Source organism: Daktulosphaira vitifoliae, unplaced genomic scaffold (assembly GCF_025091365.1).
Source record: "Daktulosphaira vitifoliae isolate Bord-2020 unplaced genomic scaffold, ASM2509136v1 Scaffold_2, whole genome shotgun sequence".
In the NCBI taxonomy this organism is placed as follows: domain Eukaryota; kingdom Metazoa; phylum Arthropoda; class Insecta; order Hemiptera; family Phylloxeridae; genus Daktulosphaira; species Daktulosphaira vitifoliae.
Window position 1 is genome coordinate 19,206,718 of NW_026099573.1, and position 17,880 is coordinate 19,224,597.

General features: G+C 26.9%; 2 protein-coding genes and 1 long non-coding RNA gene across 3 annotated transcripts; all 3 read left to right on the forward strand.

Annotated features, from left to right (window-relative positions):
* The first annotated feature begins 222 nt into the window (after positions 1–222).
* On the forward strand, positions 223–767 carry LOC126899445 (uncharacterized). Its single transcript, XR_007702593.1, has 2 exons — positions 223–469; positions 546–767. It is a non-coding gene; the product is annotated as an uncharacterized LOC126899445 (long non-coding RNA).
* Positions 768–1,852: 1,085 nt separating this feature from the next.
* Positions 1,853–12,615, forward strand: LOC126899434 (uncharacterized). The gene is made up of 6 exons (XM_050674389.1): positions 1,853–2,049; positions 5,490–5,601; positions 6,737–6,877; positions 8,746–8,883; positions 9,642–9,791; positions 12,413–12,615. The coding sequence occupies exons 1-6, from the start codon at positions 2,047–2,049 to the stop codon at positions 12,439–12,441; spliced, it is 573 nt and encodes a 190-aa protein (XP_050530346.1). The 5' UTR covers positions 1,853–2,046; the 3' UTR covers positions 12,442–12,615.
* A 2,264-nt stretch (positions 12,616–14,879) lies between these two features.
* Positions 14,880–16,497, forward strand: LOC126898041 (zinc finger MYM-type protein 1-like). Its single transcript, XM_050671990.1, has 2 exons — positions 14,880–14,939; positions 15,289–16,497. The coding sequence occupies exons 1-2, from the start codon at positions 14,880–14,882 to the stop codon at positions 16,495–16,497; spliced, it is 1,269 nt and encodes a 422-aa protein (XP_050527947.1).
* The last annotated feature ends 1,383 nt before the right edge of the window (positions 16,498–17,880 follow it).

A 17,880-nucleotide genomic window follows, 5' to 3' on the forward strand; every position in this document is an offset into this window, starting at 1 on the left:
TTTTTATCTAATTTTAACAAAGTATTGATATTTTCTCCCTTAAACTGGTTTTATGGATGTCGTCGGCCGTTGATAGTCGATTATTATTGGAATACTAAGAAAGTTAAAACACAATAATTTGTCTCATTTTTCACAAAATTACTATCTAATAATGTCACACTAATAATGTGTTGTGTACAGACAGCTCATTGTGTTTAGTACTCGACTACAAGTGACCGAGTTAATGTGTTGAGGTTTTTTTTTTTATTTGTATATTTTATTATTTATTAACGTATTAAAATGAGTGATAGCAGAAAACGTTTAAGTGGAAGTGCTTATAAAAAAGTTGCTAAATTAAAATTAGAAAAAGAACAAAAAGTCATTTCTCAAACCGCAAAATTAACTTCATTTTTTGGCAATCAATCTCCAATTCGCCAAGTGAAATAGAGACTACAGCTGAACAGATTTTAAATGAGTCTAGTGATAAAAAGTAATTTAAAAATCAAATGTTAACTTTTGTACGTTATTTCAGTTTTATATAAATGAAAAATTTTATAATTTTTTAGTGAACATCCTCTACATAGTACTTTTGAAACCATGGCAAATGAAAATCAATTAATTGAATATTCGGAATTATTAAATACGCCAACTAAAAAACCCAATCCAACACTTTTGGGGGGCGGCAAAATTCCTAAATGCGACCCTACGTATGCGTCCTTAAAACTACATTAAATTAAAGATTTTTTGATGAAAAAAAGAAAAGCTCTTTAAGTGTACTTAAATTTTAAGTTGTGTATCATTTAGATCTTTGTTTAATGATGTTTCACTTTTTCGTCCACTTTAAAATTTTTTCGACTTTCAAAGTGTTTTTATGTGTAAACATGTTGTTTTTCTTAAATTTTAAGTTGTTTCACATTTAGATCTTTGTTTAATGGTGTTTCACTTTTTCATCGAATTTAAAATTTTTGCGACTTTCAAAGTGTTTTTATGTGTAAACTTGTTGTTTTTCTTAAATTTTAAGTTTATTCTCATTTAGATCTTTGTTTAATGATGTTTCACTTTTTCATCGAATTTAAAATTTTTTCGACTTTCAAAGTGTTTTTATGTGTAAACATGTTGTTTTTCTTAAATTTTAAGTTGTTTTTCATTTAGATCTTTGTTTAATGATGTTTCACTTTTTCGTCCACTTTAAAATTTTTTCGACTTTCAAAGTGTCTTTATGTGTAAACATGTTGTTTTTCTTAAATTTTAAGTTTTTTCCTACTTAGAACGTAGTTTAATGTTTCACTTTTTCGTCCACTTTAAAATTTTTTCGACTTTCAAAGTGTCTTTATGTGTAAACATGTTGTTTTTCTTAAATTTTAATTTTTTTTTTATTTAGATCTTTGTTTAATGATGTTTCACTTTTTCGTCCACTTTAAAATTTTAGATGATGAGTGTACATCAGTCAACATTATATGTATTTAGTGTCTTTTCGACCTTTAATGTAAAGAAAATAATCAGAGATTTACTTTTAATTTTCGAAAGTTAAATTAAAGAAATTTAAAAGATCAAAAGATTTGTTAAGTAATTTTTATTACTATATTGTATAAATATGATTAAAAAAAGCAAAAAAATTTATTTAAAATTTTTATTTTTCAAAATTCATAGATTTATATGTTTTTATATATTTTAATTAAATTGTGTATGTAGAACTGTGATATATTTGTAAAATGGTGCTTTGCCGGTTAAAATGTTAAAATAAACAAATTATAATATAGTAAAAAAATATACAAGAATCGACTTTATAAATGTAAATATGTATATAAGGTCTAATGTAAGATTATTTTTGAACAACGTGTGGCTGAGTAGGGCACAATAAATGGAACAAATAATGTGTAATACATGAAAATATAAATCAAATTTAATATATGATCATGTTATTGAATATTTTTGTTAGTTAATTTTAAATTAAAAATGAAATGACGTTAAATTTTATTCTAAATTATACTCGCAAGTGAATAAATAAATTTATTTGTGCCTTTCAAACCAAGAATTACTGCTATCCAACTTACAACAAACTCTAATATGGTAAGTGGCTTGTATACAAAATTTACTAACAAAGAATTGTGTTATATAATTGTTTTACTACAATTAATTGAAAATACAAATTTATCATAATGTCAACTTCCATAGCGATATTTCTTAGAAGTTATAAATACTTTTAACACGCTTATATTAGTTTCACTAGTATGTTGTAGAATATTAGCTTCGATGCGAAGCTGAGAAGATATTTTATTATGCTATAACTTTTTGAAAAATGTATGGATCAATACAATTTTTTCATAAGAAGTAGTATTTATATACATCTTTCATTCGACATACTGTTTTTTTAAATCGGACCATTTCCCTATATACGAGGGGGGTTTAAATCTAAAAAATGCATATAGAAAGTAGAACTTTTCCAACTAAACTTTTGAAAGTGTTCCAGAAAGTCTGACACTTTTATATATATCTTAAATTAAAGCTAATGTAATATACTTTATTATGGTAAAAAAAAATTTCAGACTTTATTTTATCTTCATGGTGAAAACAGACATCAAAGTTAATAAAAAAAATACGATTTTTGTAAAAAAATTCTTTTTTATATTTTTAACTTTATAATACTATAACTTTTTGAAAGATGTATGGATCAATATAATTCTTTTTTTTTATAGATGCATGATGACTTTACCTATCATTTGGTATATTTTTTTTATAAATCTGACTTTTTACCTACCTTCAGGGGGGGGATTCAAAATGACAACTTTTTCACAAAAAATTTACTTTTTCAACTTAAATTTTGAGAGTGTTCCGGAAAGTCTGACACTTTTATATATATCTTAAATTAAAGCTAATGTAATATACTTTATTATGCAAAAAAAAAATTCGGACTTTATTTTGTCTTCACGGTGAAAATAACTACCAAATGCTATTATTGTGTGAAAATTCTTGATTTTATTTTTTACATTTTTAACTTTATAATGATTTAACTTATTGAAAAGTGTATGGATCAACATAATTTTTATATGAGAAATAATATTTATATCCCTTTTTTATTCGACATACTTTATCTTAATCAGGATATTAATAAGGAACTAGCAGATCATATAGCTTTTGGAATATTCCACCAATTTTTTTAAAATTAAACACTATCTAAAGATTTGCATCGAAGCGTTTTTTTTTTATAGTGATTTTAATCACTGTCAGATATCATTATACTTGATCCAACTATGCCACGTCACCACTGTGCCGCGACCCCCCTGTGCTGGGTTTTTTTTTGTTTGATGTTTGTAACTTTCCACGCGGCACGTGTCTACGGCCTTGAGACTAGACGGTCGTAACGCATTCACCCCACCCCGCTCACCAATCGTAGACAACAATATTACCCGTAGACGCGTGCTTTCAATTGTTTGTAACAATGAGAACAATAGAAACCCGTTTCCTGACTTACTGAACACTCTGTATATATATACATATATATATATATATCAAATTTTTATTGTGATTGACACGGCCCCGCGTCGTTTTACGCCGCGGTGCAAAGTCCAGCAAGTGCCGCACGGCCGACGACGTCCCGTCGTTAATGATACCGTAGTCTTCTTCTCGTTGCCAAAGTGACAATGTCAACAATCCGATCCGCACTCGCGCACTGTCATCATCTACGCTGCTAACCTTTTGACGCCCGAGGATCACGCCGGATATCGCAAAAGTGCCGCGATATTGTGCAAAGATTGTATATTCTTACCATTGCCGCTAATATTAATATATATATATATATATTAATATTTATAAATACGTATATGATAATATTCATTTAAATATTCCTACAGCCGACGCCTCTGCCGCCGTATATGCCTCGTGTATAATGTTCCCTCCGCCATGCCCGCCCACATAAACACGGCTATACCTCATGCATGATACGTTTACGTACTTAAGTCCCTTTAAATATATATATATTCTAATTACTATTAAAACTNTATATATTCTAATAACTATTAAAACTTATATATTAATAGTGTATTCATTCCGATTACGGGGCATGATTCTCGTATCGTCATTTTTCGTCACTACCTCCACGTTGCGCGCCTGCTGCTTTCCTTGGATGTGGTAGCCGTTTCTTAAACTCCCTCTCCGGAATCGAACCCTGATTTCCCGTTACCCGTTACAACCAAGATATTGATATTAACTACTATCATAACATGAAACTAAAAAGTGAAAAATAAATATAGTTTAAAAAAACTAAAAAAAACACGCTTTTAAAGCACATCGAACTAAAAAGTTAAAAATAATATTCAAAATATGCTTAAAACAATAATGAACGAAAAATACTAGTATTATTGTGATAAAAGTGTGGGTGCTTTGTGTCATATTTTTTGTATATTTAGTTTTTTTAAACTATATTTATTATACTTAGACGCGCAATAGAATCATAGCTCAAAAATACCGAATTGTTAGAGAAAACATAATCCGCATACATTTTATAATATAGAAACGTTTCATAAAAATTATGGAATATAATAAAAACACGATGCACATAAACTAGTGACTTTTATATAAAAAATGTTACTTAAATTTTTTTTCTTAAGCAGCCGAATTATTTTCAATAAATTAAAACGAATTGTTTTTAAGGAAAATACTGTAACATGTATCGTTACAGTTTTTTTATTTTAATTAAGAAAATTAACTATGTCATAATTCGATATGACAAAAAAATAAGGAAAATTTTTTTTTAAACTTTGGGAGTGTGGTAATATCTTTGAAATAATATAATTTAGTAATGTGTATATTTTGAGAATAATAATGGATGTTCTAATAAGGAACTGAGTATTGATTACATTATAATTGCTTATTATAAAAGTATAACAATGTAGTTTTACTTTTTTTTGCAATATCTACTATAGTACAACAATTACGATTTGGAGAAGTACAAAAAGATTCTTGAATGGATATCAATTAATTTAACGCATAATGTATCAAAAATAAAAAATCCACAGGTTTCAGTAAGTTAATACGAGTGATCTCAAAAAATAAATTCGGTCGTAACCCAGTAATGGACGTGTTTGGTAATTAAGCAAATAGTAAAAAGACTACCATTATATTAGGATTTTAATCTTAAGTTTTCTCAATCAAAAACGCTAATTGAAAAATACTGCTAAAAAAAAATATTGACAACGTAGTCTAAATTGAAAATAAATTATTTAAAAAAAAAGTGACTCGAACTATTTCCTTGATCAAAAGTTATTAAAGATGTTAAAGCCTGGTCGTATACCTATATATTTATATATTTGTGTGTAGAATTTTAGCTTTGATGCGAAGCTGATAAGGTATTAATTTTATTATGATGTGTTTATTATTGTTATTATTATATTTTTTGTATCTGGCACTACTTTTTCTCAGCTCTTACGATTTTTCTCAACGATACGTCAAATGATCATAAATCGTATCTAGCTTTTTCTATCATTTTTACACAATTGGAAATTATTTTTCAGAAAATATTCATTGCAAATATCCTCATCGTATTATTGGTCGTTTTACAAAAAAGTGGAAACGTACTGACAACATCTGATATTTCTATTACAGACTCCGACAATCAATCAGAAAGTAAAATTTTAAAAAGTTTTATTTGTTATATAAACTTTAAACAATTTAACGTATCCGTCAAAAATTACATGATTTTTGATTTGAGTGCAAGTCAATTAAACTCGTAAAAGACAAGTGAAAAACTTTATTATTTTAAATAAATTATAATGTATCTATTAAATAAAATAAGCATTATGATTGTTCGTAAAATATCTTAAATGTGGGATGGTGCTTTTCGTATCCGCTCCCCTTGTTAAATTTCGTACAAAATCCATGGTGACCCAAGAGTATGTTAATATTTGTATATATATAATTCTTTTATTACATATTTACAAAATACGAAAAATCATTTTCTACTCTTAGTGTATCTTATGACTAATATCCTCAAAGAAAAAAGAAAATAAACAGCATATTAATTGAATTAATTATTGTAAAAAATAATAATGATACTTTTAATCTCTCTTATTCTTCTTCTTCATATGATCACGTTTAAAATAATTTGATTTCGTAATTTTTTTTGCTTTGTTGTTACTTATCAACTTTTAGCTTCGATGCAAAGCTGAGAAGGTAATAAATTTACTATGATGTATTTTCTGTGTATGTGTGTGTGTGTGATTGTTATTACTTTTTCTCAGCTCACACTAAACCGATTTTTTTCAATCATACGCCAAAATCAATTAAAGTATTATTTCGCTCATATTTTCCATAAGAGAATTAAAATCATTCATTTTTAATGTTTTTAAAGTATTTAATTTCGAATTAGGATTTATATGATAATAGGTTTCAACTACAAAATTAAATAATTTTACTTTTTAATTTATCAATTTTTTAACTCTTATTGTGTGTATTACTACCAGTCTATAATATTCCAAATTTATTGATAACATTTTGCTATAAAAATCATTTCTAATAAAAATTGATTTTTAGTTTCACCTGATTAAAAGAATGGATTTTTACAAATTATAATTAATATCCTTAAAAAAACCTTAAATTTTTTTTTAAATTTGTATCACCGACCTTTTATATTTAAAAAAAAATTGTTTAATTCGGATCGTTAAGTAATTTTTTCAGCATTGTAAAGTTTTTCAATGTTTCATTATAAAGTAAAAAAATAACTTGTAATAATTTTTAATTTTCACAAATTATTATTTTTTAGAATGTTTTATATGTTTTGAAGAAATAATGAATGATAAGTATCAAACTCTGTGTTGTAAAAAACCAGTGCATTTTAAATGTATAGACCAATGGTTTGATATTTCTAAAAAATGTCATTTGTGCCGCGGCATTCCACTCAAAGGTACAGATAATTTTTTCAAATAATTAAGATTTAGTCTTTAGACACTCACGAATATCATCGACGATATCCTATTTAGAATAAGTCGCTCGAGTAATTTGAACACTTGACTCATTAGAGATATTTGTCTAAAGTGGTTGGCTTCCGTACCTTCTTTGCGAGGTTTTTTTTATCATCGACCACATAGTATTTGTTTGTAAAAAATATTTTTTCTTTTTTTGTCAATGTTAATGCAAATGTATCCACTGAAAAAGTATTCACCAATAATTACAATGCAAAATTACGACTTAAGATTCAGTTGAACTTTTAAAAAGCGGCTGGCGTTGGAACGTCTTTTTTTAATTGTATTGTACAAATTACATAAGAAATGTTGATTAGATTTATTTTACAACACAATGACGATGCATATGTTTCATTGCTATGCAAAATACTTGAAATTCGAACAATTTTACCGTAAATTGTATGACTTTTGGCATATATATCCTCTAATTACTTTAAGAAATCGATATTTCGGATATTTTTCCTTTTTTTATACCAAAGTGCACACTTTGTGTGTATTAGCTTTCATTTAACAATAAGTTTAAAGTAGGTCCATTTTTGCTCGCTAGTGTTACTGGTCTTATCGAATATAATACAGACCACCCCAATTATCTGTGGTAAAATAATTAAATTATGATGGTAGGAGATGGGTTTTATATCATCACTCTAAAAGTATGTTTAAAAAATAAACTTTATGAGATTAAATTGTCGTAACATAATAAAAGAAACTGCAACAAGTGTAAAGGTAATTGTGATGCGAAGATGAATATGAGGATGTGGTGCCTGCTGTCTAGGTATTTACGTGCGTGTTGTCGTACAGCAGTCACCGTACTCGGCTGACACTCCGGTTTAGTTGTGGGTGTCAAAAGGCTGTTGTTATAGGAAGGGAATAAGGGTAACACCTAGGTATGAGGTGCAGACGAAGTGCAAGACACAAATACTTTGGGTATAGGAGAGGATAATGAAGTACGGGGTAGCCGAGTATAAGGTGCAGACGAAGTGCAAAACACAAATACTTTGGGTATAGGAGAGGATAATGAAGTACGGGGTAGCCGAGTATAAGGTGCAGACGAAGTGCAAGACACAAATACTGGGCGTACCAGATAAGGAGTATAACAAAGTACGAGGTGCAGACGAAGTGCAAGACACAAGTACTTTAGTTATTAGGAGAGGATAATGAAGTACGAGGTGCAGACGAAATGCAAGACACAAGTACTTCAAAGAGAGAACGGGGTAGCCGAGTATAAGGTGCAGACGAAGTGCAAGACACAAGTACTCTGAAATGTTGTGGAAGAGAGTAGATAGATTTTAAAAAGGAATAAACAAAGACTTTACTTTAAACAGTAAGCCGGACAGCGACAACCGAGTACTGAAACTGATGAATGACACAAGGCACTGGAGTCGACTGACCACGATGGTCAGGTCTATTGGGTTTTTATAATAATTAGAATTATTGCCAATTTGGCAATCAATACTATTTGTTAATTCATCAGTCTCAGAAAGCGGATGTGCTGTCTGTATTTTACTAAAATAATTCTCACAATAATGGTAATGTGACACCATCACAAAATTAATGATAATGTTTTAATTATTCGAAAAAAAAAAAATAAAATAAAATACACGTTATGATAATTCATAAAATATCTTCAATGTGGGGCGCTTTTTGTGTTGCGCCCCCCCCCCTTTAACTGTAAAATCGAGTGTTTTTCTACCATTATAAAAATAACAGAAATAATAAGTTTGTGTATAATTAAAAAAATAAATAAATTTTAATACATTTAATTATAACAAATAAAATAATATTAATTATAGTAAATTTAATACTTTTTTAGTTTGTTCAATATGTCAAGTAAATTCGCTGGATGATTTTTTTAAATCTAAATGTTGTGGGAAAAAATTTCATTATAAATGTTTAGAGAAATGCTTTGATAAATCCAAAACATGTCCTCAGTGCATCCATATTTTCGAAAGTATAAAATATCTTTTTTTCATTTTTATTTTTGAAAATCTTTTTTAAATAATTAAGATATAGTCATTAGATACTCACAAATATCATGGACCACATAGTATTTGTTTGTAAGAAATATATTTTTGAAGTGGAGTATTTTAAAAAGGAATATTATAGAAGACAACAATGAGTAGTTGGAACAATTTATTTTTTTTTTCAATATAAATGCGCATTTTTTTCAAAAAGTTGAAAAAAAAACAACTAATTATGTATCTACAGAAAAAATATAATTTTTAATTTTAAAGGCAGTAAGAACACACCAAATCATAAATGCCAAAACTTTTTTTTTTAATATTACTTTAAATTTATACGGTATGATATTCGATATGAAGTAATTTGAAAGAATGTGCGGGTTATCTTTGATATTTTTCAAATAGTACAAAGATTCGGCTGCCATTTTTACCGATTTTTTTTTAATTTAAGTACTTATTTTAAAATCTTTTTGAAATCGATATGAGATTTTAAATAAACAGTACGTTTGATGCCAAGATTTTCAAAAAAAGAAATAATGCCTACAGCAGCAAATTAATTATTGTCATATCATATCATCGCGAATAAATATATCATTATGATCTGTGTAGTTATCAAAAAAATAATAATAATAAAAGTATTTCACATTATAATGTATGAAAATTGGAAAAAGTCAAGTTTGACAAAAATTGCCGTAATTAACTGTAAAATAATATTCTATTACATATTTTATAATTTTTTTTTTTCTAGAATGTGCATATTGCGGTGAATATTTTAAAGACGACAACTATTATTTTTTAAGATGTTGCCAATTTAATGTACATTTTAAATGTTTAAGAGAATGGATAAAATCTAATGATGTTGAGTGTCTAGTGTGTTATGGTAGATTAATATTAGAAGGTGAGATTATTGGATTGTATATGTTTTTTAATATAGTAGTTTATGTATATTACTTTAATTCTGTATTGTTCGAGCAAAAGAACATTAGTGTAAAATTGTAACTTTTGGAGAAATGAAATTGAAACATAATACATTATTTATTTTGATTGTTGTTTTAATACATAAAAACATTATTCTGTATGTTTTCACTTAAAAAAGTGGGATCAAATGTAATTCTTAAATAGAAACTGTAATTTTTAATTAAATTTTTTTTTTACAGTCATATTTTTACACTTATCTTCTATTGCCTAAAGGCAACAAAATTACTTATTTTCTTTTAATATACTTTTAAACTTAATATACGTTTTAAAAATATCATTCAAAGTTCACATTACCGCTTCTCTAAAGGAGAACACTATGTAGGTTATGCAATATTAGAATTCCAAATTATAGAATTTACCTTACAGCCAAATTCTATAAGACTATAGTGAGACCACCTATTATGTATGGTTCAGAGTGTTGAGAAGTTGACAAGAAAGTAGAGCAGAGATGAGATTGCCTAGATGGATAGGTGGAGAGACTAGAAAAGATAGGATGAGGAACGATCACATAATATGGAGTATATGTGTATTGTCAATCGTAGATAAGATGAGAGAAAATAGACTTAGATGATTTGGTCATGATATGAGGAGAGAGGAATCGGAAGCTGTAGGAACAGTTATAAAAATGAATGTTGAAGGAAGAAGAGGTAGAGGAAGACCAAAAAAGTGATGTAGGGATGTTATTGAATGCGATATAAGGACAGTTGATTTGAGCGTATATGATGTGAGAGATCGTGTCAATAGGATAAGGGTGACCGACCCCAAGTAGTTTGGATTAAAGCGAAGAAATAGAAGAAGCTGTTGTATGATGTGTATGTTTCCATTTAAAAAAATAAAGTTGACACTTTTATAAGGTATAAGAGATGAATTAATAAAATACTTATTAATTAATAGATCAATATATACATATGTAAAATTAAAAAAAAACAAAAAGAATTTTCATAATATAATTGTTTTAAAAGAAATCAAGTTGCTAATATTAAAAGAATCACCTCGTATGTAATAACACGTTGAGTGTTGCAACTAGAGAGGTCCCCGGATATAGACTTCCATGGATATAAATCATATTAATAGGGATAGTAGAGGGATGAATCTTCCCACTACTCTACTTCTAAAAGCTATCTAATCCTCCCTATACAAAATTTCTAACTGTACTACCACGTCATAGTTTTATAAAATAACTAATGAATATATATGAATATAATAATATAATAATACTATGAATATAATAATATAAAATAAAGACAATACTATATGTTGCGCGATAATAACAAATACAGATTTAGAGAATAGGGGTGGGAATGAGGAAAAAGAGTAGATTGAGAAGGTGATTGGTAACCAATTGGGTCGGATCGATTTTAATCTATATGCGTGCCCGCGTTATCACTCAAAACATAGAAGGTAAATTTCTATTCCCTATGATGATACACAAGGTTTTTTTAAAAGATAATTAATAATTAAATATTAATTTTCTAAAACGTTTTGGGAGGGAGATAAATAAAAAAATTACTTTCTAAACAAAACTAATTAATGTTTTTAAAAATTTTCAAACAAAAATTTTTGTTGTTAAATTATGTGTGCTTTGAAAAACATTTTATAATAAATTTATTATATAATTAATTAATACGTTTTGATTTTTATTAATTTATTATTATTATTGGTAATAATAATTCAATGGTAATGAATTTGTAATTATCTCCTTCAAATAAAATAGTAGAGAGTAATACTGATCACAGCCACTGTAAAACTGAAGAAAACGTCTTAAATAGGTAAATTTTGAGTTATTTTTTGAAAAGAAATATACTAGATAAACTTTCGTGCAAACTTTCAAAACTAATACGCTCAGAATTGATAAAAGAGGATATACCGACTTATTTCCCGTTTATCTTAGCATCCTCCACTAACAAGTTCCATTGAAGAATTACATGATGCATTTGGGATCCATGGGGATTAAAACTAACATAGGTGTTTTCATTTAGGACAAAGTTAGTGGTGGGAAATCCATACTTTAGGACTAATTTAAATGTATAATAGATGTTACAGTAATTATTTAAAATATATTTTAGCTTCGATACGAAGCTGAGCAGCTATTAATTTTACTATGTGTTTTTTTTTTTTGTCTGTTACCACGTTTTCTCAGCTCTCACCGAACCGAATTTTTTCAATGACTCGTCTAAAGATCACAAATCGTATCTAGTCAAAGATATTACCCTCAAAGATTGAAAAAAATTTCCTTGTTCCCCCTAAATGACGGAAACCTCCAAAAAAATTACAATTTTAAAAATCGCTAATTTTCGACGCAACTCGTTCTTCACCTAGGGAGTGGGATGCAACTCACCGACACCGTTTTGAATGATGATTGAGTTTTACACCTCGTTTATGTCTGTAAAAATAGATTAATAAATAAAACAAACACATACAAATAATTAAAAATGAATTTTAAATGTTGTGAAATTCACCACATTACAGTCTATAGCGATATTATATGTTTGTGTTTTGTATGTTTGTTACTTTTAATAATCATAAACAATTCTTTTTTAGATTCGTTTTGTTACTCGGTGCAAGACTGACTCTTATGATATAACGAAACATTTTGAGCATATGTGTTGTAGAAATAAATATCATTACAATTGTTAACTGATTGGTCAAAACAGTTTAGAATAAGTCGCAAATTTCTATTCAATCGTTTCTTTTCTATTGTAAATAAATTAACACATGGAAATTAAAGTATTTATAATTCAAACTTTAATGTATTCTTTTCTAAGTTTACATTTAAAATTAAACATTTAATACAATTTAATAAACACATAAAAATTAAATATCTAATAAACTTTAAATTAACATTTAAAAATTCAATATTTATTAAACATTTCAAAACTCAACATTTAATAGACATTTTAAAATTAAATATTTAATATATATTTAAAAATTAAACATATAATAAGCATTGATTATAAATGTTAAAATTAAATTAGATTTGAAACATTTTTTTAACATAAGTTGATAGTTACTATTTAAATATCGAGGACAAAATAATTGAATCTTGGTGTATGCTACATAATTTTAATAAACATTTAAAGTTTAACATTTAATAGATATTTATGTAATATACTTTAATTTGAAAAAAAAAATTTGACCTCTGGACTTGTCTTCGTGGTGAAAACGGACATCAAAGTTAAAGAAGAACGTACGATTTCCGTGAAAAAATTCTCGATTTTTTATTTTATATTATTTAATTTATATTTTATATAACTTTTGGAAAAATGTATGGATCAATATTATTATTTTTTTATAATAAATATTTATATACCCCTTTCATCTGGCACGCTTTTTTTGTAAATCGGATCATACCCCTTTAACAAGGGGGGTCAAAACTTTAAACATGCGTATTGTTACTAAGATATTTTCAATTTAATTTTTGAAAGTATTCCGGAAATACTGACACTTTTATATATATCTTAAATTAAAGCTTATGTAATATACTTTAATTTGAAAAAAAAAATTTGATCTCTGTATTTGTCTTCATGGTAAAAATGACTACCATATTTAAAAATTTGCTATTTTTGTGTTAAAATTCTGGGATTTGTATTTTATTTTATTTTAAAATACCTGACAAGAGGAGTACAGATTTTCATAAAAATTATATAAATTAAAATTAATATAGTATAGAAAGTTAAACTTATTTAAATTTGTTTGCTTCTTTTAAGTCGAGAAAAATAATTTTGAAATTTGAATTGGCTTAAATAGCCAATTTAGCGACGTACGGTTGCCGAGTTGGTAAAATTTATGTTTTACACGCTTGGGGTACGAGGTTCCAACCCGCGTATGGCAATGAACTTTTTGCATTTTTTCTTAATTCTTTTTAAGTTAGTATAAATTTTAACTCGTTTGATTTTTATCACATTTAGATTCAATAACTTCAATAAAGATCAAGGATCCCATCACTTTAGTCGCCCCTTGCAAGAAGAAATTTCTTATTCGTATTAAAATTATTTTACTATATTTTAAGTTTTCGCTTCGATGCAAAGCCGAGAAGATATTTTTTTGTGACTATCATTTATTTTCTCTGCTCTAACTTGACCTACTTTTTTCAACAATACGTCAAATTACTACAATTCGTATCTAGTTGAAGATATTACTCTCAAAAATTGAAAAAAAAATTCTAATTTATCAATTAAACAGTTAGTTATTACATCGTCTCCATAAAGACAATTAAAATCATTAATTTCTAATGTTTTCAAAATATTTATTAACGAATGAAGTTTGATATGATAGGTTTCAGCTACAAAATTAAATCAATTTACTTTGTAATTTAATAATTTTTTTACTCTATTTGTGTGTGCTACTACTAGACTATAATATTACAATTTTTTTTTGTAACATGTTGCTATATAAATCATTTCTAAAAAAAATGATTGTTTTTTCTCCTGAATTAACAATTGATTTTTACAAATATAATCAAATTTTATAATACACTCAATTGAGTAAATCTTTTTAACAACTTTGTTTTGATTGGTACATTTAGTTAAAGTAAATCATTAAAATTAATTAAGTTCTCAATATTTCAATTATAGAATCTTTTCATCAAACAACAAAAGTTCCTAGGAAATTATTACTATTACTTCTATTTAAGTTATCTATTACCATAAAAATGCAAAAAAATATTGTGCTTTTCAGATAAATTTACAATAAATAGTAATTATAAAACTTTCTGACTGCATATTAATCTTAACGATAAAATTTTTTTAACTCTCATAAAATTTTCTATTTAATGATGTCAATGTCAAACTTGCCAATTAAGTTAAAAGTTATGGTAAAATAAATAATTTTTTAATATTATAAACATTTACAACAATCAACTTTAATATTTTCTGCTCAACGGCTTTTGAGAAGGGCATCTTCATCAAAAATATAAGTAAAACAGTACAGTTTGAACTAAATTGTCATTTCATATTTACTTATTTACTATACGGCCCTAAAACCAGTTTAATATCACTTTTTCTATGGAATGATATTCTTTTTTGTAAAAATAAAAATCAATTGGGGTAAATGGAAATTTGGTTTTGAGGTAAATGGAAATATTAATAACAAATATAATTTGAAATATTACGATTTTTATCATTTTTTTTTCAACTTTAGAGTGCGTAATTATATCAAAAAAAACATATTAACAGTTGTAGAAAATAAAATTTCATTAGAATCTTAAACTTCAAACACTTTTATGGACTAAATTTTTCCAACATCAAGTAATAATATCTCAGTAAACCCAAAAGATATAATATCTATTTTTTTCAATTCAATTAATACAATATAAAACTAACAATACAATTTGTGTTACAAAAGATCAATTTCCTCGTCTTAGAGTAACAAAGTATGGTGAAGTTTTAACAAATAAAAATGTGTTAAAATAATTGGAGGAAGCAACCTTAAAGAAAAAGCTAATCAAATATCCTAGTAAACTTGGGATACATAAGAAAGCTATTAAAGATGTACAAAATATTGTGTTGGAACAATCAATTGATAATATTGATGTTGTAGTTTATCATTCATCAGAAGATGATTATAATGACAATTCATTAGATTTAAGTATTGAAGAAGTTTTATGCAATACACCAATTTGGTCTCAAATAAAACCTGGAGTATTTCTTTTAATGGTTGAAAGAGGACCTTATCTTATGGATCAGAATTATTATTTTCCAGTTAATCATGATGATGGCAGACATTGTGACGGTAAATGGTTTTATAAGTTTCTGAATAACGGAGAAAAAGTTCGAAGACAGTGGCTATTATACAGTACATCAAAAAATTCAATTTTTTGTTTCGCATGCCTCCTTTTTTCAAATAATGATATCCGAAAATCCTCATTTTCTGATAATGGATTTCAAGATTGGAAGCATTTAAATCCTTCTGTCGCTGAACATGAGAATAGTAAAAACCATAAACAAAATATTTTAGAATGGAAGGAGTTAGAAAAAAGATTACGGGACAGTAAAACAATAGATCATGAACTTCAAAATTCTATTAAAAATGAAAAAGAAAAATGGTTTTGTATTCTTAAAGTTATTGTCGAAGGAATTTTATTCTGTGCTAAAAACAATCTGGCTTTAAGAGGTTCGTCGGATAAGATTGGAGATCCAAATTGTGGTATTTTTTTAAGCCTAATGGAAGTAATAAGTCATTACAATCCTATATTATTAGCTCATGTAAAACATATTACAGAAAGTAATAAACCGACTATTAGTTATTTTTCTCATAAAATTCAAAATGAAATAATCTGTATAATGGGTCAGAAAGTAAGACAAACTATATTTGAACAAATACAAAAATCAAAATACTTCTCAATTCTTTTTGATTGTACTCCTGATAAATCTCATCAGGAACAAATGTCACAAATTATCAGGTATGTCCACATTTCTAATGGAGAAATCATGATCAAAGAATCATTTATTGATTTTCTAAGTACCAACGAAAAATCAGGATTAGGGCTTTCTAATGAAATATTAAATACTATAAAAAATAATGGAATTAATATACTGGACTGTAGAGGACAATATTACGACAATGACACGAATATGGCAGGGATTAATAATGGTGTATTTACAATCACATATTTTACGTATAAATGAATTAGCTACATTTTTACCTTGTACTGCACATAGCCTAAACCTAGTAGGTGTCCATGCTGCAGAAGTTTCACCCATGATGATAACATTTTTTGGCTTAATTCAGAATATATACTCATTTTTTTCGGGTTCGACAAGTAGATGGGAACTCTTAATGAAAACTATGAAAATCACTTTAAAATCTCATTGTGACACACGTTGGAGTACAAAAAAACAAGCAGTTAGTGCTATAAAGTTAAATTTTAAACCCGTTTTTGATATACTGAACCATATGGCGACTAACACGATAGATTTTAATAAAAAAACCCAGCACAGGGGGGTCGCGGCACAGTGGTGACGTGGCATAGTTGGATCAAGTATAATGATTGGTTGGGTTATCTTTAGATAGTGTTTAATTTTAAAAAAATTGGTGTTTTATTCCAAAAGCTACTTGATCTGCTGGTTCCTTATTAATATCTCGATTAAGATAAAGTATGTCGAATGAAAAAGGGTTTATTAAAAAATATTATTTCTCATAAAAAAATTGTGTGGATCCATAAACTTTTCAATAAGTTATAGCATTATAAAGTTAAATGTAATATAAATAATAAAATCGAAAATTTTCACACAAAAATAGCATTCGGTAGCCGTTTTCACCATGAAGACAAGTCCAGAGGTCAAATTTTTTTTTTTCAAATTAAAGTATATTACATTAGCTTTAATTTAAGATATATATAAAAGTGTCAGACCTTCCGGAACATTTTCAAAAGTTATGTTGAAAAAGTAAATTTATTGTGAAAAAGTTGTCATTTTAAATCCCCCCCTGTGGGCAGGTTAAGTGTCAGATTTACAAAAAAAATATACCAAATGATAAGTAAAGACATCAAACATTTATATAAAAAAGAATTATATTGATATTTTCATTTTTGAAAAAGTTAGAGCATTACTAAGTTGAAAATATTAAAAAAAATTATTTTACAAAAATCGTAATTTTTTATTAACTTTGATGTCAANTCAAAATCGTATTTTTTTATTAACTTTGATGTCAACTTTCACCACGAAGACAAGTCCAGAGGTCAAATTTTATTTTTTCAAATTAAAGTACATTACATTAGCTTTAATTTAAGATATATATAAAAGTGTCAGACCTTCCGGAACATTTTCAAAAGTTAAGTTGAAAAAGTTAATTTTTTGTGAAAAAGTGGTCATTTTAAATCCCCCCCTGTGGGCAGAAAAAAGGTCAAATTTACAAAAAAAATATACCAAATGATAGGTGAAGACATCAAGCATCTATATAAAAAAGAATTATATTGATATATTCATTTTTGAAAAAGTTACGGCAGTTTTTAGTAAAAAAAATTGAAAAAATTTCGAAAATTAGCGATTTTTAAATTTGTAATTTTTTTG